This window comes from Scyliorhinus canicula, chromosome 4 (genome assembly GCF_902713615.1).
Source record: "Scyliorhinus canicula chromosome 4, sScyCan1.1, whole genome shotgun sequence".
NCBI classification, from domain to species: domain Eukaryota; kingdom Metazoa; phylum Chordata; class Chondrichthyes; order Carcharhiniformes; family Scyliorhinidae; genus Scyliorhinus; species Scyliorhinus canicula.
This window is the reverse complement of record NC_052149.1, coordinates 151,783,381-151,805,345: the sequence shown is the minus strand read 5'-3', so window position 1 is coordinate 151,805,345 and position 21,965 is coordinate 151,783,381. Positions and strand designations below refer to the sequence as shown.

The 21,965-nt window shown below is 47.6% G+C and overlaps 1 protein-coding gene across 2 annotated transcripts in view; it reads right to left on the bottom strand.

The window, feature by feature from the left end:
• Window positions 1-1,153: 1,153 nt before the first annotated feature.
• LOC119965081 (GDNF family receptor alpha-4-like) overlaps window positions 1,154-21,965 on the bottom strand; it is a 40,068-nt gene continuing 19,256 nt past the window's right edge. Inside the window, exons 2-8 of one of the 2 annotated variants that reach the window (XM_038795359.1) lie at window positions 21,142-21,423; window positions 19,790-19,882; window positions 16,577-16,922; window positions 7,869-7,978; window positions 6,456-6,590; window positions 3,020-3,171; window positions 1,154-1,756 (exon numbers count right to left, since the gene is read on the bottom strand). In XM_038795359.1, the coding sequence (XP_038651287.1) occupies window positions 1,586-1,756; window positions 3,020-3,171; window positions 6,456-6,590; window positions 7,869-7,978; window positions 16,577-16,922; window positions 19,790-19,882; window positions 21,142-21,423 (1,289 nt within the window). In that variant the 3' untranslated portion in view covers window positions 1,154-1,585. The remainder of the gene's footprint in view (window positions 1,757-3,019; window positions 3,172-6,455; window positions 6,591-7,868; window positions 7,979-16,576; window positions 16,923-19,789; window positions 19,883-21,141; window positions 21,424-21,965) is intronic. The other variant, XM_038795360.1, reaches the window with a different exon arrangement.

The following is a 21,965-nucleotide window of genomic DNA, read 5'->3' as shown; positions in this document are numbered from 1 at the left end:
CATAGCTGGAGTATATTTGCAAAGTACCGTAAATTACAAGACGCTAATCCATTCGATGCCGCAAACAAAAATGGTCAATTTCAAGGAGTTTATGAATGGTATTTGAATCCAAATCTTAGATTGGAGCTTTACAATCGTCTAATTTGTTATCACTGATAAAATATATATTATATATGACAGTAAACTTTCTTTTCAAATTGATTTCTTCACCACAGCCGGGCAGTCCAGCTGTCTGTCACTTTTGCCCCACAGTGGGGTTTTCTAATACCATTTCAAGATCACGGCAGCTGCCATTTGACACAGTACAAAATACATTTATAGTAGTTGGGAAAAGACCAGTAATTTTGCCAGGTTATTTCTTAAACATTTAAATGATACAACACAAGGAATGCCATCATTTCCTACATTATAACAATTACAGCATCGGACTCATATACAAACAATGCATAATAAAAGTAGACGTGCGAGGTAAGTGACACCACTGTAGCATCAGTATAAGGTATTCTTACCAACCACCTTGATGAGTAGCTACATGTCATTACTTCAGCCACACTATATAGCTGTTGCAGTGAAAATTGATCTGGATTTAACAAGTAGTACTCACCGTGTAGTTTAACACCGAACCTGGTTTGCTGAGTGGTGGCTGAACACTTAGTGTTGAAATGGCCCAAACTACTTACTGTAGCACAGGTAATGGTTTATCTCCACCACACATTCAATTTTGGGGCTATTGTTCATGGCGTGACTGGTGTCAATGAAACCTGTGATAAGTAGCCGAGCAAGAACCGCATTTGCACACCTCAGCTTCACAGGGTAGGGCACAGGTTTCAAAACGAAGAAGTGATATTCCAAAATGAGAGTTTACCTATTTCAGACTGTGCAGCATTCTGTATAACCTTTGAAATGAAAATGAAATGAAAATCGCTTATTGTCACGAGTAGGCTTCAATGAAGTTACTGTGAAAAGCCCCTAGTCGCCACATTCCAGCGCCTGTTCGGGGAGGCTGTTACGGGAGGCTTGTAGTGTCTCCTTTAAAAGTGAGTGGATCGTCTTTGCTCTTTAATTTCCTTCTAATGGAAAATAAATCAAACACCTAAATTCCCACACAGATATGCCTCAATTGAAAGACAAAGACACCAATTTTCCACAAATATTGAGTTGTCTGAGTATAATCACTGTGTTTAATAATGCTATTTTTTCCAGAATGGAACTGGAAAGGGAATTAAATGGATGCGGTAACTGTATTAGTAAATTCATCCATTTAACTAAACTGTTTACACACTTATATTGGCTGTGATGGAAATTAATGTGAAGAGATTTTGACTTGTTATATATGTTAGTGAATCATACACTTATGACAGGTACACTACAGTGGAATAAACTGTACGACGCTTCCAGTCAATATCCAGTCAAGAAGACAAGTCTGCTTGATATTTTAGCCAACTATTTTCTCAGCTCAAGTTGTATTTCAGGCATTTGTTTTTCTGTTCGAAGCAATCGTTTTTAGGAGGGAGCATGTTGAGAAAGCAAGTATTAGACTCTCTTCATTCCTTTTGTCTCTATAGGAAGTCTCGGGTACATCCTTTCAAATGGCATTTTCTATAAGGAACATGAAGATGTAGAGGGATGTGATGGCACAGGGTACCATGACCGCAAGGCTCTGAACATCAGTTCCTGAATTCGCATTGCAATCAGTAATTTTTTCACGCAACAACTTTTCCTTAGAAGCTGTTAGCTTGTCTCCACGATTAGAGTCCTGCAATGGAATTAGACAATTAAGGTGACTAAAGTTTTAAATGCCTCAGATTGTCGTATTCTGTAATGAGTTAAAACCCTATCATTTGACTGTGCACGAAACCACATCTGATAAGATAAGAATCGACATTCCCTGACTCCGCTTAAGATATTAAAATTGAAGCAAATCCAAACACTCTCAGTGAGTTTTCAGGCAGCTACATGGACTTAATGACTTCCTGATACTTCCGGTGGGAAAGCGTTGGGCGTCTATGTGCAAGGCTGAAGTCAAATCATAGCCTTTGCGGCTGGAGTCAAATTCAGATATTTTAAATGGGTAGTATTCTCGCGTCATATTCATAGGTGCTAGATTAAATGCTTTATACTGATGAGGCATTCCATCACACAGAGAGAAACAACAGGCGGGGAAGTATAACCTGATCCAAGAGGCAAGTTCCGTGAGACACAGCAGCAACCATGGAGATGTTCACTTCCCAGACCATCCTGATTTCCTGGCTAAAGGACAATGGCAAGGCAAGAAGGAAATAGGAGGGATATTCCCTCAACATGGCCCCTACTCAGCCTGAGAGGACAGAGTGCGGATTCGCTCCCTGCCAATGTTGATCAGTGATAAGTCATGAGGAGATGTATAAAAGTGGATGGATTTGTCTTTCTCCAATTTTTCTTTAATTAATGAAGTAAAAAAACTTGCCTCCCGGCATGTGAAGCAGTGGTTAGCATTGGGACTGCGGCGCTGAGGAGCCGGGTTCGAATCCCGGCCCTGGGTCACTGTCTGTGTGGAGTTTGTACATTCTCCCCATGACTGCGTGGGTTTCACCCTCACAACCTAAAGATGTGCAGGTTAGGTGGATTAGCGACGCTAAATTGCCCCTTAATTGGAAAAGATAAATAATTGGCTACTCTAAATTTATTTTTTTTAAATTTAGAGTACCCAATTATTTTTTAAAAACCTGCCTCCGCAGATGATGTGATTGGTATCAAATAACTAGAGTGCAGTTACAACAATGCAAGAAAGCACAGACCAGAAACATCCATTTGATTCACATAACTAATAGCGACAAGCAAGCTCCAAAGAATAAAGCACTTATGCACACATTATCTGTGGTTTTCAACACTTAAAACGGAGTTGTCTCTTTTCAACCTTCTTTTCACTGAAAACAAACCTCATCCTCTCACAATGTGAATGAATGCCCCACACTTCAATTGCAAATCATTTGCAATTATAGCACTGATGACAAAATAGGAGGTCAGAAAAGACTGTTACCTCATTTGAGTCCAAACTGACACTGGCATCATCACATGAACTATCCTTGCTGGGGAGGTTGAAGGATAAGCGTTCAGTCATTGTTAGTGCAGGCTGCTTGCTTTCCGAAGAATGAAACTGCAAAGAATTGGCGTACGAATTTATAGAATTTCCTGGAAGAGACCAAGTTGTGTTAAACTTCAGGCAAAAGGTTGAGAACCTCAGCATGAAGTAAATCCAATATTTTAGTTGGACAAATTTTGTCCTTACTCTTTTCTGAAGATTGGCAGCAGATTTGGATACATGAATGCCACCAGTCTACAGAAACCAGAATTAACAATAGTGATCTTGGGTGCTGAGTCCCCAGTCCAAATTTAAAGACCGCTTTCAAAGATTAAGGCAGATCAAAACACAGTTCATTTCAGCAATTATCAGGTGGTACAGGTGTTATACTAGATTCAGACCCAAGGCCCTGAGGTAATCTCTTGCATAGTGTCACTCATCTCCTTGAATCTAATCCCTCCCTACATGTTGATTGATGATGTATACACTTTACTTCTTTACATACGCTTTTTGCCAAACAAAATGATTTCATTGATCGACTTAAGCCTGAAGTCTTCCCAGTTTATTCTCCTGCCCCTCCCTCTCTCAGCTCTGAGGACAAACAGATCACAAACATTAAGGAGCCTGCTCAATGAAATATGGCCAAAAACTGGGAATGGATCACACAACATGGGCATATGAGGTCACTCAGATTAAACTGAGATTCAAACCTCTATATTTCTCATTGGATATCCAATGCATTTTGTTATAACCCCCACTAGACAGACAGGGTCTGTCAATTAATCTCCTGGGTTCCAAGGACAGTGGTTCAAAAGTCTGGACCGGTTTCGTACCAGGTAAAGACACACAAACGGACGGTGCGGATGCACATTGACCACCTCAGGACCAGGGATCCAGAGTTAGGCCGCACCCCACCAGAAGAGCTGTCTTCCAGTCACATTGCCCTGGCACATGGGGGTGTTGCCCAATGGGGGCCCCGACACCGAGATGCGAAAGTTAGTGGACTGCCTGAAGGAGGCGTCCAGCAATGAGACCTCTTAAAACTGAATAGCTAGGATGCCACTAGAGTAGTTTTACATAAGTTAATTTATTAAGGATTGAGATTACTAATAGAAAGTGTACTGGGTAATCATTATTAACCATTAAACCTGTATTTTAGGACATAGTAATGATAATCATGTAAACTGTAGCAACAAGCAGTGGCCACAATGCATGATGGGATTTAGGCGAGCTAATTTGCCCATGTTTTTGAGACACAGGAGATGTGTGGTCAGCAGATTGCTAGTAAACAAGTTTTATCAGTGGCCTCCAATATCCTCTGGAACAATCCATGAAGTGAAAGGGTAGCCACTTCTGATATCCTGCCCCTCTGAAACAATCCATGGAGTAAAGAGGATGCCAGTTCTGCCATCCTGTCCCTAATGAACAGATGGGTGATCAGGATGTTAGGATGGGGAAAACAACTTAAAATGAACTTAATACCTTTGGTAAACATCAGGTGACAGGATGAGGCTCAATGATGGTTTGATTGCAATTTTATTGGATAAAGTTTGAACGGGACAGCTTCAGGGATTGGATTGAGTCCAACTGGGGTGGGCTATTAATTTTTGGAAATTGTATAATTGATGTGTTTTTATCAAGTGTTTATAGATAGATCTTGGCAAGCATCCAGATCTCATCTCTCGTGTACACGAACTCAAGCTTGGGAAAATAAATCCGTCTTATCCAGATTGTTGATGTGTCTGTTGTTCTCTGTACTGAGTTGAGCCACAGGGAAGAACCCTATGTCAAAGCTGACTCAATACACAGGTCTTGAAAACGCTCCTACACTGCCACTCTGAGAGGGAGACCCAGGCATCCGAGAATTCCGACAACGACATTGCCAAGGATCAGTCACAAGCGGTGCCGTTTCCCCCCCCCCCCCCCCCCCCCGCCCCCCTCACAACGGAAACGTCATTCCCCGACATGTTATACATCCCTTGGTCCAGCCCTGCAGCCACTGGAAGTGCAGCCACGGGCAAAGAGGAGCAGACATCCTCCTGCTCTCCCTTCTTCAGAGGGACTTATGGACTTTGGAGGAGGGAGGATGTTATAACTCCCACGAGACCCATGGAGACGACCCGATTAATCTCCCCGTGGGCCTTGTGGAATATGAGCTCTCCACTGAGGGACAGAGGCCCATTAGTGGGCTCGTTAATTCCATACCATAAAAGCAGGCCCAGGTAGGAGCCGAGCTCCTGGGTAGTCCCGACTGGGACTGGGACTGCTACTTGTAAATACTTTCCTTTTGGAAATAAACTATCTTTTTGACTCTCCTTTCCGACTCTATGACTACTAAACATTTCTTCAACATTACCTCGACCTCCCTGTGAGAAATGGATGTTCCAGTGTTCTGCCATTAAGTCCTGTGATTCAGAGTACACTGAGTACCACTAAAGCTAATTGGGCTCCGTGGGTTCAGGGTCGAAAGTTTCCGATCGTTGACGCTGGCGGGATCTTCCAATCCCGCCAATGGCACACCTCTGCCGTGGGCTTCCCGGCAGCGAGGAGTGCAGTAACGGGGAAACCTCACTGACAATGGGGGGGACAAGACGGTTCCGCCGCCAGCCATTAGTGGGCTGCAGGAAACACACGGCCAGTTGGGTGGGAAATCCTGCCTCAGTGCTCTATCACAGGATTTATTAGGTCTTATATTGGGATAGAAATTCCATCATAATAACGAAAATTCACTTAGCAACTTTAGTGTCATAAAGCATCCTAAGATGCTTCACTGGAGATTGTGAAAGAAAATCTGACACTGAACCACAAACTGAGGTATTAGTGCGGTGGCCAAAAGCTTTATCAAGAGGTAAATTTTAAGAAAAGTCTTTAAGAAGGAGAAAGATGGATAGAGAGATGGAGAATTTAGGGAGGGAATTCCAGAGCTTTGAATCTGAGCAGCTGATTGGTACAGCCACCAATGGTGAAGCAACAATATTTGGAGATGCACACGGGGCCAGATGCAGAGAAACATAGAAATCTCGAAGAGTTGAAGGTCTGGAAGGGGTTACAGCGTTAGCTAGGAGCGAGCCTTTTCTCCTCTTTTAACTGAAGACTTAATTAAAATAACTGCAACAATGTCCAATATCTCCATGCAAAATGGTCTTGCTTACATTCCTTCCATCAGATTCTAACAATCAATAATTAGTCTAAGCAAAAGGTTGGAGCTCAACGTTTCGTGCCTTGGAACAGTAGGACATGAGTTCCTAACTTTACTCGTGTATATATTGGGAGGTGGTCTGTGTGGATTGCAAGATCTTCTCCATGAGAATAGGAGTGAGGATAAATCAAGAGTGAAAATCACGATGGGTTGCTCTTACTCAATTCTTAGCCACTTCTACCCCATCATACTTACTGAGGCAGTTGTTGCTTGTGAAAAGGTTCAGTAGATTCTCACACTCTTCATGTTGGTTGCCGCTGTTGACACATGTGCACCATATGGAGATATCAGAGCTGCTGTTGCTCACATAGTTTGGTGTTAGAACTGTACCTGTAGGGAACATGAGTTGTACAGAGTTCTGTAAAGTACCCCTTGTTGAACATCAAACTCCAAAGAGGGAACGTGCAGGTAATGCATAAATCCCTAACAAGGCCAAGTTCCCACCTTCACTTAGGATTTAGTGTCACTCAGGCACTTATCTCATCAGAGTTTGGGGGTCTTTGCCATCCTCAGGAGGAATTTTGCCTTTAAGAGTTGTCAGTCAATTAGAGGCCGGCAGCTCTCCAGAACCAGCAGAACCGTAGGGAGCAGTGGTCACTGCCAGGACTGCAGTAGACCTCACGCAGGGTATCGCTGATGGAACCCCAGGGGTAAGGTAATTGGGGTGTGTTTGCTGGAGCCAGATAGGGGAAACCCCAGTTATGGGGGAAAAGGGAGAGGGAGGTTGGGGGTTAGCATATAGGACAGGCTGAGATCTTTGTGGTGGGCAACCCATGCCGGTTTGCCTTCAACTCATTGTTCCCGCTGCTGCTGGTGAAATACTAGCGACGACAGGATGAGGTGTGTAAAGTGGTCCTTAAGGGCCTCAATTAACTTCCAGTCAGGAAGATCATCTTCAAACCTTCCCATCCCAAATTGAATCAGAGTGTGATGGGAAGCCGACAAGCTTTGCGCCCAACTGTTCTGTCCACCTTCCTGTCACCCTATCTCCCAGCTACATCTGGGGGTAAAATAAAATTCCGCCATAGTTATTAGGACACAGAAAGAAGCCATTTGGCACATTGAGTCCATGCTGGATTAGAATTTGTCGTTGGATCATCTAAGATGCATCAATTGAAAATGGAGTAAATCCCAACTCAACACGTCCCAACTAATTAGAACATAGAACATAGAACAGTACAGCACAGAACAGGCCCTTCGGCCTTCGATGTTGTGCCGAGCAATGATCACCCTACTCAAACCCACGTATCCACCCTATACCCGTAACCCAACAACCCCCCCTTAACCTTACTTTTTAGGACACTACGGGCAATTTAGCATGGCCAATCCACCTAACCCGCACATCTTTGAACTGTGGGAGGAAACCGGAGCACCCGGAGGAAACCCACACACACACGGGGAGGACGTGCAGACTCCGCACAGACAGTGACCCAGCCGTGAACCGAACCATTGCAATAGGACTGAGAACTTCAGCCCGTTTAGTCGTTACAATATCGGAAACATAGAAACTAGCAAAAATCTTCCAAAGCATTTGTGCCTCTCCTCCCCATGAAGATATTGAGCACTGCTTACTCCTCAGTTTTGGTACAATGAAGTCAGAGCATTTACCAATGAGGCCTGTGTAAGACTGAAGACAGGCATTATAGTTCTCTCCGAAACAATAGCTGGCAGACTTCTTGGACGGTTGGCAGTTGGTTTGAAAATCTGCGAGTCGGGATCTGTCAGAAAAATGAGAGAAAGCAAGACATTACGCTTGGGGACACCAACAGCCAGATTTGCAGGGGGGATTTGCTACAGCAGAATATAATGTGGAACCGTTCACGGTGAGTCAGTAATCCAACTAATAATAGGCTTCACAGTCAAAGTGGATTGCCTGAAGTTAGCCTGCAAATATCCGGATTATTGTTGTATTTATTTATTCATGTGTGTATGGTGGAGCCGAAAGGCAGAAAAGGTATTAATGTGGCAGTGCAGGGATATTGATGTATGTCTGTATTGATGGAGGTACTTATGTGTGTTCTTGTGGTAGCAAAACAAATGTAGCTTTTGGAATTCCATGAAATGGCAATGCAGGGGAATGGTTCGATCTGTTGAAATTCTATATGATTGTGATTTAGGAAAAGGTCCGATCATTGGGAGTACAGGTTCAAAATATTTCTTTTTCCCCTAGTACTCTACTTGAGATTTTCTTAAGGGCAAACTTTTAGTTTCCATGTCTCTTTTCTCATTCTCACTTACACCTTTACTAGGCAATGCAGTCACATGGTATCATTACCCTCTGTATTTGTGCTGAATTTGTTCAGGGTTTCCTTCTTCAGATGATAAGGTCATATTTATATCAAAGACTGTGTATGTATTATTAAATCTAATTAACCTGGAATCTGCTGAAACCCTCTTTCATGCCTTTGTTACCTTGGGATTAGCCTAGTCGAACACACTTCAGGCTGGTCTCCCACATTCCACCCTCACTAATCTAGAGGTTATCCAAAGCTCTGCCACCCATTCCGTTGCCCTATCAACCCTAGGGTGTCGCCCTGCATTGGCTCCAATCAAGTAACGTCTTGATTTTTAAATTGTCATCCACGTTTTCAAATCCCTCCATGGCCTCACCCTTCCCTAACTCTGCAATCTCGTCCAGCTCAACAATTCTCCAAGGTATCTAAATTTGGCCTCCCCAATTGGCCAGCAGTTCTCCAGTCTCTGCAACAACAGGAACTGCAGTGGACAGAAGGGGAAGTGCATGAAGTTGACAGAGCCCAAGTCCTGAGACTGGATGGGAAGGTAGATTTTCGTGGTCCCTGGGGAGGATAGGGAAAGCCTGGGACGGGTGGTAAGTGGGTGATTGGGGTGTTGGGGGAAGAGGCCGGGGGGGGAGTGGGTGGTCAGTGGCCATTGGACATAAAAAATAGGAGAATGGGAGGGGTTTGGATGGTTCTTCCTCCCCCCCGCCCTCCACATCCTACCCTCCCCCCTCCCCCCACACACACACCCCCACCCCACATCCTACCTGAGGCCTAAGCCTGATCATTTTCAGCTATCCCCTTAAAATCCTTCCGGCAGCCTAAAACAAATTGAGGCTGAGTGGGAAATGGCCCTTAAGTGGCCAATAATTGGGGCAAGGGTGGGCTTTGAGGGTAGGCCCAGTGTAAAATCACTTGACAGTCGGGGCGGCGGGAACCCAGATGGAAGCCCATTACTTCTATTTCAGTCTCTACCCCCTTCCCCCACCCCCTGCCTATAAACCCACTGGTGGGGGAACCAGAAATTCAGCCAATAGCTTGTCCACCCCCAAATCGTGAGGTTACCATTCTTGCCTTCAGGCACATTATATTTTAATTAGGTTAGCAAGATCTACAATCACAAAGCTTGATCTGAGAAATCGATAGGACAGTGCGAAACTTAAAGTTTTGTTTTGCCTATTGCATGGTTTTATTACAGTAAACAAGAATAAAATAATCAGCTTCCTGGGAAGTGTAATGTTTGGATTCTGTGCATTTTTTCCCTTTGGAACTGCATCAGTGAAAGAATGGTAATTTCTTTACAAGTGGCTCCCATTGGCTCCAAACCATTATTAAGATTGATGATGCTGATTGGAAGTGTGAGTTCTGCTGGGGTCTGAAGTTGTTGTAGGCACAGGGTGCTAATGGGCCTGTGGTGGTTGGGTCCCTTTGCAATGCTTTCACTGTCAATCCCCCTGTTCCAGACTCAGGAGTCAGGACTGCGAGGGGTGTTCAGTTGGAGGTGGGGGTTTGCTGCAGAACTTGGGAAATCCCATCCTGTGTTACTCAGAGGGAGATGGGATAGGTTGGGAGTCAGAGTGAGAGCAATAGTTCCAGTCCAGGTCCAGTAGGACATAAACTGTTACTGCGAGCACCACTATTACAATGTAGAATGGGTAAACCATAAATCCAATAATCCTAAGGTAATTTTCAAAGGCACCCACGGGATCTGCAAATGGGCTAGTTACTGTCGGCGGATGTCAGAGATGGAGTTATTGCAATGGTGGACTGACCTGTTTCTGATCTGCTCACTTGTTTTTCAAATACCTCTCACTCGGCTAAATCGCTGGCTTTTAAAGCAGACCAAGCAGGCCAGCAGCACGGTTCGATTCCCGTCCCAGTCTCCCTGGCCAGGAGCCGGAATGTGGCGACTAGGGACTTTTCACAGTAACTTCATTGAAGACTACTCATGACAATAAGCGATTTTCATTTCATTTTAATTACTTTCTGCTTCTCTCTCGGTCCATCTGGCCCTGAGTCTCCAGCCTTTACTGTTCCTCCAAACACAGATTCTGACACTGGAGGAGCAGCAAGATCAGGAGAGATGGAACCTGTGATTGAAGGAGCAAGGGCAGTCAGCATGGGAGATACATAACCTGTGATTGGAGGAGCTGGGGCAGTCAGTATGGGAGACACAGAACCTGTGATTGGAGGAGATAGGGCAGTCAGTATGGGAGATACAGAACCTGTGATTGGAGGAGCTAGGGCAGTCAGCATGGGAGAGACTGAACCTGTGATTGGAGGAGATAGGGCAGTCAGCATGGGAGAGACAGAACCTGTGATTGGAGGAGATAGGGCAGTCAGCATGGGAGAGACAGAACCTGTGATTGGAGGAGATAGGGCAGTCAGTATGGGAGAGACAGAACCTGTGATTGGAGGAGCTAGGGCAGTCAGCATGGGAGAGACAGAACCTGTGATTGGAGGAGATAGGGCAGTCAGTATGGGAGAGACAGAACCTGTGATTGGAGGAGCTAGGGCAGTCAGTATGCGAGAGACAGAACCTGTGATTGAAGGAGTGATGTACCATCAATTGGACTCGAGACACGATTAAGATCCAAACTGTGGCTTTAATCAGCTAGTTGTTAGCCCGGTGGTCAACTACAGAGAAAGGCCGACTGCCGGGAACTCTGGGTACTTATACCCCACCTCGGAGGCGGGGTCTACTTGCCTCTCGACCAATTGATGAGCAGTCACATGACTAGTCCCAGCCAGTTGGACGAGAGGCACATGACCAGCCAGAGCCAATGGGAAACCCATGCTCTGCACCAATGGCAGTGCTCATATTCATACCACCACATTCACCCCTTGTGGAGAAAGAAGGCGGGGGGGGGTGTACGTGGAAGAGAGAGAGTGGGGGGGGGGGGGAGGTCCGAGGACTGGTATGAGCAGCGAAAATCGAGAAAGGTGGGCTGCCCACTGGCTCGTGGCAAAAAAAACAATATTACTACTACTACTTAAGGTGCAACAGAATAACAACAAAGTCCAAAATGTCCTATGGTCGCATCAGATGGACATGATGAGCCTGTCGGGTGCCCGTGGTGTTCTAGAGGACCGTCGCAGTGGAACCGGTGACGTCGGGTCGATGGTCGTCCTTGCCTCCGGGAGCGTCGGTCGTAGATCTGTCTCCGTACCCCGGGCCGGTGGTGGAGACGCTGTAATCGGGGGAGAGGGGGCATGTGCGCTGGGTCGTGGACGCGCGGGGGGCGCTGGGGGGAATTGGGGTTGGGGGGGGAGGTGTTCGTGTAGGGGGAGAAGGCTGCACGCCGGCGGGTGCCAGGTCCCGAAGCGAGACCGTATCCTGCCGACCGTCGGGATACTCCACGTACGCATATTGCGGGTTGGCGTGGAGTAACTGGACTCGCTCAACCAACGGGTCGGACTTGTGCACCTGCACATGCTTCCGGTGCAAGATGGGCCCGGGGGTGGCCAGCCAGGTCAGGAGAGGGGATCCTGAGATCGACTTCCTGGGGAAAACAAGAAGACGTTCATGAGGTGTTTGATTAGTGGTAGTACAGAGGAGAGACCGGATTGAATGCAGGGCGTCAGGGATGACTTCTTGCCAATGGGGAATAGGGAGATCTCTGGACCGTAAGGCCAGCAGGATGGTCTTCGAAATGGTGCCATTCTCCCGCTCGACCTGACCGTTACCCCGGGGGTTATAACTGGTCGTCCTGCTAGAGGCTATGCCCCTGCTGAGCAGGAACTGACGCAGTTCGTCACTCATAAAGGAGGACCCCCGGTCGCTGTGGATGTACGCGGGGTAACCGAACAGGGAGAAGATGGATAGGAGGGCCTTTATGACGGTTGTTGTGGTCATGTCGGGACAGGGAATGGCGAAAGGGAAGCGGGAGTATTCATCGATAACACTCAAGAAATATGTGTTACGGTTGTTGGAGGGACCCTTGAAGTCTATACTGAGACGTTCAAAGGGGTGGGATGCCTAGATCAGATGCGCTCTTTCGGGGCGGTAGAAGTGCGGTTTGCACTCGGCGCAGACGTGGCAGTCCCTGGTGACGGTCCTGACTTCCTCAACGGAGTAGGGCAGGTTGCGGGTCTTAATAAAATGGTAAAAACGGGTGACCCCTGGATGGCAGAGGTCCGTGTGGAGGGAGCGGAGGCGGTTGATCTGCGCACTGGCGCAGGTACTGCGGGATAGGGCATCGGAAGGTTCGTTGAGCTTCCCAGGACGATACAAGATATCGTAGTTGTACGTGGACAACTCGATCCGCCACCGCAAGATCTTGTCGTTCTTGATCTTGCCCCTCTGTGCATTATTGAACATGAAAGCTACTGACCGTTGGTCTGTGAGGAGGGTAAACCTCCTGCCGGCCAGATAGTGCCTCCAATATCGCACAGCTTCGACTATGGCCTGTGCCTCCTTTTCCACCGAGGAATGGCGGATTTCGGAAGCGTGGAGGGTTCGTGAAAAGAAGGCCACGGGTCTGCCCGCTTGGTTCAGGGTGGCCGCCAGAGCTACGTCAGACGCGTCGCTCTCGACCTGGAATGGGAGGGACTCATCGATAGCGTCATTCGTAGCCTTTGCAATATCCGCTTTGATGCAGCTAAAGGCCTGGCGGGCCTCCATCGACAGGGGAAAGGAGGTGGACTGGATGGGCTTTGTCGGCGTAGTTGGGGACCCACTGGGCATAATATGAGAAGAAGCCCAGGCAGCGTTTGAGGGATTTGAGGGAGTTGGGGAGAGGGAGTTCCATCAGGGGGTGCATGCATTCGGGATCGGGGCCTATCACTCCGTTACGCACTACGTAGCCAAGGATGGCTAGACGGTCGATGCTAAACACGCACTTATCCTTATTGTAAGTTAAATTAAGGAGTTTTGCGGTTCAGAGGAATTTTTGGAGGTTGATGTCGTGGTCCTGCTGGTCGTGGCCGCAGATGGTGACGTTATCGAGATACGGGAAGGTGGCCCGTAAACCGTGCTTGTCGACCATTCGGTCCATCTCCCGTTGGAAGACCGAGACTCCATTTGTGACACCGAATGGAACCCTGAGGAAGTTGTAGAGGCGCCCATCTGCCTCAAACGCGGTGTACTTTCGATCACTCGCGCGGATGGGGAGCTGGTGGTAGGCGGACCTAAGGTCCACCGTGGAGAAGACTTTGTATTTCGCGATCCTGTTAACCAGGTCAGAAATACGGTGGAGAGGATACGCGTCCAGCTGTGTAAACCTGTTGATGGTCTGACTGTAATCGATGAGGGACGCGAGGCTGCAAACAGTAAGAGGGGGAATAGGGCCGCCAAATTGGAAAGTTAAACTCTGCAGGTTGCACTGGAAATCCAGGCCCAAGAGTGCCGGAGCGCATAGACGGGGGAGGATGAGGAGTTTGAAGTTTTTGAAAACCCTCCCCTGGACCGTGAGGTCTGCTATGCAGCACCCGGTGATTTGGACGGAGTGCGAACCCGAGGCCAATTCAATCTTATGCTTAACTGGATGGATGGGGAGTGCGCAGCGTCTTACCGTGTCGGGGTGGACGAAACTTTCCATGCTCCCGGAGTCCACCAGGCATCTCGTTTTGTGTCCGTTGAGCTGGATCGTTGTCGTAGTCTTGGTGAGCGTGCGTGGTCGTGACTGGTCGAGTTTGATTGAAGCAAGTCGTGGTGAGAGTTCCAGATCATCCTCGGTGGCAGAGTAATCGCTGGCAGGGCCTTCCGTGTTGGCCCAAGATGGCGGCGCCCAGGACCCGCACGTGGAATCGGGGTCCCAAGATGGCGGCGGCCAGGACCCGCACGTGGAGCCGGGGCCCCAAGATGGCGGCGCCCATGGCCTGCACATGGCGTCCGGGGCCCAAGATGGCGGTGCCCATGGGAACCTCGTTGCGGCTGGGGGCAGTGTTAGCGGCGTCTGCGGGTCGGTCGGGGCAGCTGGGAGCGAGGGTCGGGAGGACCGTGGGGCCGTTGCGGGGGCCGGGAGGCAGGCTGGAGAGGTTGGTGCGCGGCGCTGGGCCCTAGGGGGGCCCGGGGGGGCGATCCGCAGTCGCTGCGCAGAACAGCAGCGACCGATGTGGCCTGGCAGACCACCACGTAGTGGCCCTTCTTCCCGCAGCTCTTGCACAGAGCGGAGCGGGCCGGGCAGCGCGGGCTGGGGTGCTTGGAGAGACCACAAAAATAGCAACGGGGCCCCGCTAGTTTGTCGGAGCGACCCGCAGCGCAGGCTTGGGGGGGGGCCGGGGTCCACGGAGGACGGGGTGGCGCGTGCCATGAAGTCCAGGGGGTTGCTGCGTGGCTGGGGGCGTATGCGCGGGCGTTCAGGTCAGCAACCTCCAGGGAGGTTGCAAGAGTCCGTGCCTCAGCTAGGCTGAGGGTGTTCTTCTCCAGCAATCGTTGGCGGATAGAGGAGGATTGCATGCCAGCAACGTAAACGTCTCTAATTAAAAGTTCCATGTGCTCAGTCACCGAAACTTGGGGACATGCGCACATTCTCCCTAGAGCTGAGAGGGCCTGGTAAAACTTGTCGAGTGACTCACCAGGGAACTGTTGTCTAGTCGTCAGGCGATGCCGCGCATATACTTCGTTGACCGGCCGGAGAAAGTCCTTTGAGAATCTCCATGGCCGCATCATAATCGCTTTCGTCCTCAATCATTGAGTATACCGCTGTGCCCACGCATGAGTGGAGGATGTGGAGTTTCTGCTCCTTGGTGGGCTTGCCGGCTGCAGTTGTCAGGTAACTATTAAAACACGCCTGCCAGTGTTTAAAGATTGCAGGCGCATTTGCAGCATGCGGGCTGGTGTGGAGACAGTCAGGCTTGATGCGTAGCTCCATTCCAAAATTCTAGCTGATTAAATTGATGTACCATCAATTGGACTCGAGACACGATTAAGATCCAAACTGTGGCTTTAATCAGCTAGTTGTTAGCCCGGCGGTCGACTACAGAGAAAGGCCGACCGCCGGGAACTCTGGGTACTTATACCCCACCTCGGAGGCGGGGTCTACTTGCCTCTCGACCAATTGGTGAGCAGTCACATGACTAGTCCCAGTGAATCGGACGAGAGGCACATGACCAGCCAGAGCCAATGGGAAACCCATGCTCTGCACCAATGGCAGTGCTCACATTCATACCACCACAAGGAGCTAGGGCAGTCAGCATGGGAGAGACAGAACCTGTGATTGGAGGAGCTAGGGTACACAGCATGGGAGAGACAGAACCTGTGATTGGAGGAGCTAGGGCAGTCAGCATGGGAGAGACAGAACCTGTGATTGAAGGAGCTTGGGCAGTCAGTATGGGAGAGACAGAACCTGTGATTGGAGGAGCTAGGGCAGTCAGCATGGGAGAGACAGAACCTGTGATTGGAGGAGCTAGGGCAGTCAGCATGGGAGAGACAGAATCTGTGATTGAAGGAGCTAGGGCAGTCAGTATGGGAGAGACAGAAACTGTGATTGAAATGAAAATCGCTTATTGTCGCAAGTAGACTTCAAATTAAGTTACTGTGAAAAGTCCCTAGTCACCACATTCCGGCGCCTGTTTGGGAAGGCTGGTGTAGGAATTGAACCCGCGCTGCTGGCTGCCTTGGTCTGCTTAAAAAGCCAGCTATTTAGCCCTGTGCTAAACCAGCCCCTATGAGAGTCAGAACCTGTGATTGGAGGAGCTAGGGCAGTCAGCATGGGAGACACAGAACCTGTGATTGGAGGAGAGGCTCTTCACAGGTTGTGTCTTCCACATACCTGGGCAACCTTTCTTTCATGGTCGCCCTCATCATTGACTCTTCATGGGCTTTTTATACGCTTTCAAAGGCCAATTCACCTCGGCCCCTATTTTAAATCCTGATTGGGAGTGAATGGCAAGGGCTTTTCTCCACTGAGATTCCATAAAATGGCACTGAATGGAATTCCTTACAATGGAAGCAAATGAGAAGGAGTTGATACATTGAGTTTCTCCACAACAGAAGTAATGGACAGAGCTTTGATTCGAACCATTGTATAGAATAAGCCATACAATCGTCTTTCACCAGCTGTAATTCCTTTCATCTTTTTCTTTAAAATTCCCTGGAAGCTCCAAATTAATTCCATTGGTCAGCATTCTTACTTGCAAATAACATCTCCTTTGCATGTGTCCTGTAGACTCAAACAATTCTGTTTATCTGGTTGTTCAAAGGAGCAAGCAGGAACAATGGTCTGGCGCCTGCGTTCAGTACATGCTCTGTCTTCACATGGGCAGAATAGGACTGGGTATTTGTATTCCTCGGGCACAATGTCGAAAAAGCGGCGGAGGCTTTTGTGACATTTATGTCTGTTGCAGCCAGACCTGGAAGCAGGCTTCAGGCAGTGCTTGGCATACTCGGTGCGAAACTGTTTGCAAGTCTCATCGACATTGCACGCTTTTGCGGCGTCTAAGCAGTGGTTAACGTTGGCTTGTTCAACTTTGGGTCCTTCTGGGCAACAACAGAAACATAAAACAGAAACACAATTATAATCCACCCAGGTCAAAGTATGCAATAGTAAATCAATTTAAGAAGCTTACGGATTTAAGTGCTTGTCATCCAAAATCCCGGCAATTTAACAACTTTGGGTTTACTCAGCCATACATTTATTTTGTTCTCTTCGTGGTCCAGAAGGTAATAGAAATTCGAATCGCTCCCCACTCATTTTTAGACCCTCAGTTTTGTGCAGTGTTTCAATGGTAAATTATCCATGCTTCTGTGTGCCTTTACATCTCTTTACTGACTGATGAAGGTGTGAAGAAACATACAATTCCAAAGATGTGCGGGTTAGGTGGATTGGCCATGATAAATTGCCCATAGTGTCCTAAAAAGTAAGGTTGGGGGGGGGGGGTTGTTGGGTTACAGGTGTAGGGTGGGGTTGAGTGGGGTGATCATTGCTCGGCACAACATCGAGGGCCGAGGGGCCTGTTCTGTGCTGTACTGTTCTATTCTATTCTATATGCTTCCCAAGAATGACCCTCATCGTTTCACCATTCGTAGAGTTCCCATGACTTTAGAGTGGCACGGTGGCACAGTGGTTAACACTGCAGCCTCATAGCGCCAGTGTTTGATTCCGGTCTTGAGTGACTATCTGTATGGAGTTTGCACATTCTCCCCGTGTCTGCATGGATTTCCTCCGGGTGCTCCGGTTTCCTCTCACAGTCCAAAGATGTGCAGGTTAGATGGATTGGCCATGCAAAATTTTCCTTAGTGTCCAAAGTTGTTTAAGATACGTTAAAGGGTTAAAGGGATAGGGCCAGCGAGTGGGCCTAGGTAGAGTGCTCTTTCAGAAGGTCTGTGCAGACTCGATGGGCTGCACAGCAGCAGAGTCCCAGGTTCAATTCCCGGCTTGGGTCACTGTCTGTGCGGAGTCTGCACGTTCTCCCCGTGTCTGCGTGGGTTTCCCCCGGGTGCTCCGGTTTCCTCCTACAAATCCTGAAAGACATGCTATTAGGTAATTTGGACATCTCCTTCTGTGTAACCGAAGAGGTGCCGGAAAGTGGCGACTAGGGGCTTTTCACAGTAACTTCATTGCAGTGTTAATATAAGCCAACTTGTGACAATAAAGATTATTTTTTTTAAATTTAAAAAAGAATGGCCTCCTTCTGCACTGTATAATAATAATAATCTTTAATAGTATCTCAAGTAGACTTACATTAACACCGCAATAGAGTTACTGTGAAACTACCCTAGTCGCCTGTTCAGGTACACGGAGGGAGAATTTAGAATGTCCAATTCACCTAGCAAGCACGTCTTTAGGGAATTGTGGCAGGAAACAGGAGCACCCGGAGGACACCCAAGCAGACACGGGGAGAACGTGCAGACTCTGCACAGATAGCGACCCAAGCCGGGAATCGAACCTGGATCCCTGCCATTACAAAGCAACAATGCTACCCACTGTGTGAGGGATTCTATGATTCTCCTTGGAAACTCCCTGTTGGGTATAGTGTTCTGGCCTCCATATTACCAAAAGAGTATGGCAGCACTGGAGAAGATAAGAAAAAGTTTTGCATGATACCAAAATTAAGATGTTAGAAATTAGGAAACACTGAACAGACTGGAGTCCTTTTACTAGAAAGCCAAAAGCTGAGGGGTGACCTAATATAGGTCCTTCAAATTAAAGAAGGATTCAATAAGGTAGATAAAGAGAAAATGTTTCCACTTGTAAAGGAAATTGAAAATTAGAGGTGCTAAATTGAAGACTGTCACTAGTAATTCTAATAAAGAATTCAGATGAAACTTACCTATTTAGAATGTGGAACATGCTACTGCATAGAGAGATTGAGACAACTAGTATAAATACCTTTGGGGGAATGCTAGCTAAGTAAATGAGGGAGAAATGAGTCGAGGAATATGGAGATAGAGTTAACTGAAGTAGGCTAAGAGGTATTGCGTGGGAGAATGAACACTGATATAGACCAGTTGGAACAGATGTCCAGTTTCCATGCTGTAACTGCAATTTGAAAGAGTGGAATAACCATCATGCCCAGAAATCCCACTGCTTGTTAACTGATTACAACTACACATCCTCCAAACTTTTAGTCTCCTAAACTCTTATTACTGGTCTCTTGAACCCATATACAATATTGGCTTCTATGGCAACTCTAATCAAACACTTTAGTTGGAATGAACATTGAATAACGGATACATGGCAGCTAAAATCTAATCAAATGATTAGGTGGGATTTACGTTAGCTACTGAATCCCTGGGAGTGAGTCATGGGCTGGAGTCTAATCAAGGGTTAATTATACAATCAATCAATAATGTAATGGACGATTCCCCTGGTATTATTAATTATAGGATACAGCCAATTTTTAGCACAGGATGTTTTTCAGTCCAGGACTTGTTTTTATTCATTTCTGGATGTGAGCATGGTTGGCTTAGTCAGCATTTACGTTGCCCATCCCTATTTGTCCTAGAAGCTGCCTTCTTGAACTGCAGCAGTCCATGTGGTGTAGGTGCATCCAACATGATGTTAGGGAGGAGTATTGACCCAGCGACAGTGGAAGAACGGCAATATAGCTCCAGGTCAACAAGAATTTTCTTGTAACTCCAGTGGTTGCTGATGATCAAACAGGAACTGTCTGCAGGCCATTGACACACCACAATGTTGACACTGGACATTTAACGATTGCTATATTATTTATTAAGAAATCATCTGAAGCTGATGACCTGGAAATTCTGTCATTCAATGTACAAATGTACTCCTTCTAACACTCCCAACAAAAATAAAGATGCTTGATGCTCTAACTTGGCATTATACCTTTGCAGGGCATGTGTAGAATGATGCATTTAGTGAGGTTTACAGGGTGCAGTACCTGACACCAGAGAGGCAAGTCTACTGTAGTCCAGGCCCCAAGTCGGACCAGGCATCGAATATTCATACGGTGATGCTTCAAAATCATTGTAACCTACAGGAAAGGAAAAACAAGGCATCTCACTCATCATTCAAACAAAGGTGTATGTTCAGCTTGTTGTTTCCAGCGATCTGCTTCAACCCCAATCTCAGAAGCCCAGACAATTAGTACACCAGTTTCATAGTTCAAATTCCTACCTATGGATATGTACTCTGCATTTTGGACCAGAGTACAATTGTGCTGTTGGTTCTGTTTGCTCGACTGAGATTGGTGCCTTCACAGCTATCAAGTTCTGCCCATTCTGCCTGGAATCAAAGCCACACCTTTGAGGTGTAAGACTGTCATCTCTTAGCTCTTCCCGTCTGAGGGTGTATGCCCCCAGTACTGGCACTGAGACCCTCTCTGACCCCGAGTAAAATTGACAACAGTTGTCATGGTTCCAGCTGAAGTCAACTGGAAAGTACTGGTGCTCACTCAGCATCTGGGAGTCCCAACTGGATTTCTGATGAATCTAGTAGACATAGACATAGAATGTATAGTTCAGAAGGAGGCCATTCTGCCCTCGAGTCTGCACCAGCCCTTGGAAAGAGCACCCTACTTAAGCCCACACCTCCACCCTATCCCTGTAATCCAATAACCTCACCAAACCATTTTGGACATTAAGGGCAATTTTGAATGGCCAATCCACCTAACCTGCACATCTTTGGACTGTGGGAGGAAACTGGAGCACCCGGAGGAAACCCACGCAGTCACGGGGAAAATGTGCAGATTCCGCACAGACAGTGCCCCAAGCCGGGAATCGAACCTGGGACCCTGGTGCTGTGAAGCAATAGTGCTAACCACTGTGCTTCCATGCCGCCCCCCCCCCCCCCCCCCAGTAGAATACCAGTTAACCCCTCATCCCAGTAAAATCCAGCTGACACCAGAATGAAACCAGTTATACAGTTCTCACCAGGTCAATTTAGAACTGGTCTGACCTGGTTTTTCACTCTGGGGCACTATATAAGTTCTCAGGATCAACCCATTTAAAGTACATAATAACTAAGAGTAAATGAATCTCAATTCTTGTACACATAGTGCGCTGTGGGCAAAAAGCGGCAATCTCCTACTATCTGGTCCAGTACAAGTTCAATATGTCCTAGTGTCAGCTCTTGTTCAATATAATGTGCAAACTGGGTACGTCTTAATCTTTCTCTCTCTAAGTTTCCCGCTGAACCTCTTCCTCCTTCTCTCACACTAGTATTCTCTGGCTCCTCCATCTCTAAAAGGTTTCCTGATTGAAACCTGCTTCTATATACAGGAACCCAACGTACCTGGGACGTGGCTCTGGTGCATGGTCCAGTATATCCGGAGGCAGCTCTTCTCTTTCTTCATTCCTCTTTTGCACTTGCAAGTGAAGAGCTGGTGGGACTGAAGAGCGCGCGCAGCAATTATACATTCATTCCTGGCAGCAGGTTGTAAGTGTTCTACCCCGCTGCCAGTTGTGCATTGCCCTAGCGTGCGGAGCCTAGTGTTGCAGTCGGGGTCCAAGGCGCACTGTGTTTCAGCTGACAGGCAGCCATCTGGAGTTCCAATTTCATCCGTGAGGACGTAGTCTGTGGGGGGGAAAAAATTGGCTGAAGTTTAAACATGAAGAACACATTGTTAAAATAACAGTCTGCCATCGAGACATATGCTACTCAGTGCCATGTCTCAGCTTCTGGGTGTGTTTGTGGGTGGGGGTGGGGGGGGGGGGTGGGTTAGGAGGTTGGGTGTCAAGTGTATTGCTTGCCACCCCCTCAAAATAAATGTTGGTTCTAACTTGACTGACTTTAAATAAGGCCGCCCAATGACCATTTCATGTTCTGAATTGCCTGACAAGCCGAGGGTCATACTTCAGCCCCTCAGTCAAGGGCAGTTCTGCCCTCTCCAGCTGTTAATCAATCAGATGGGCAGCTTTAGCAGTCCCAGCAACAGCCCAAGTCAGTAGTGGCCGCTGATGGGACTGCAAGCAGACACCACGATAAAGAGGACATGGCCACCGGTGAGAGCTAAATCTGTGGTTTTGGATGGGACCAGTTCAGGGAGCCGAAGGAGATGGAGCGAGGGTGTGTGTTTGGGGGGGGGGGGGGGGGGGGGCAGGTTTTGGAGGTCAAGA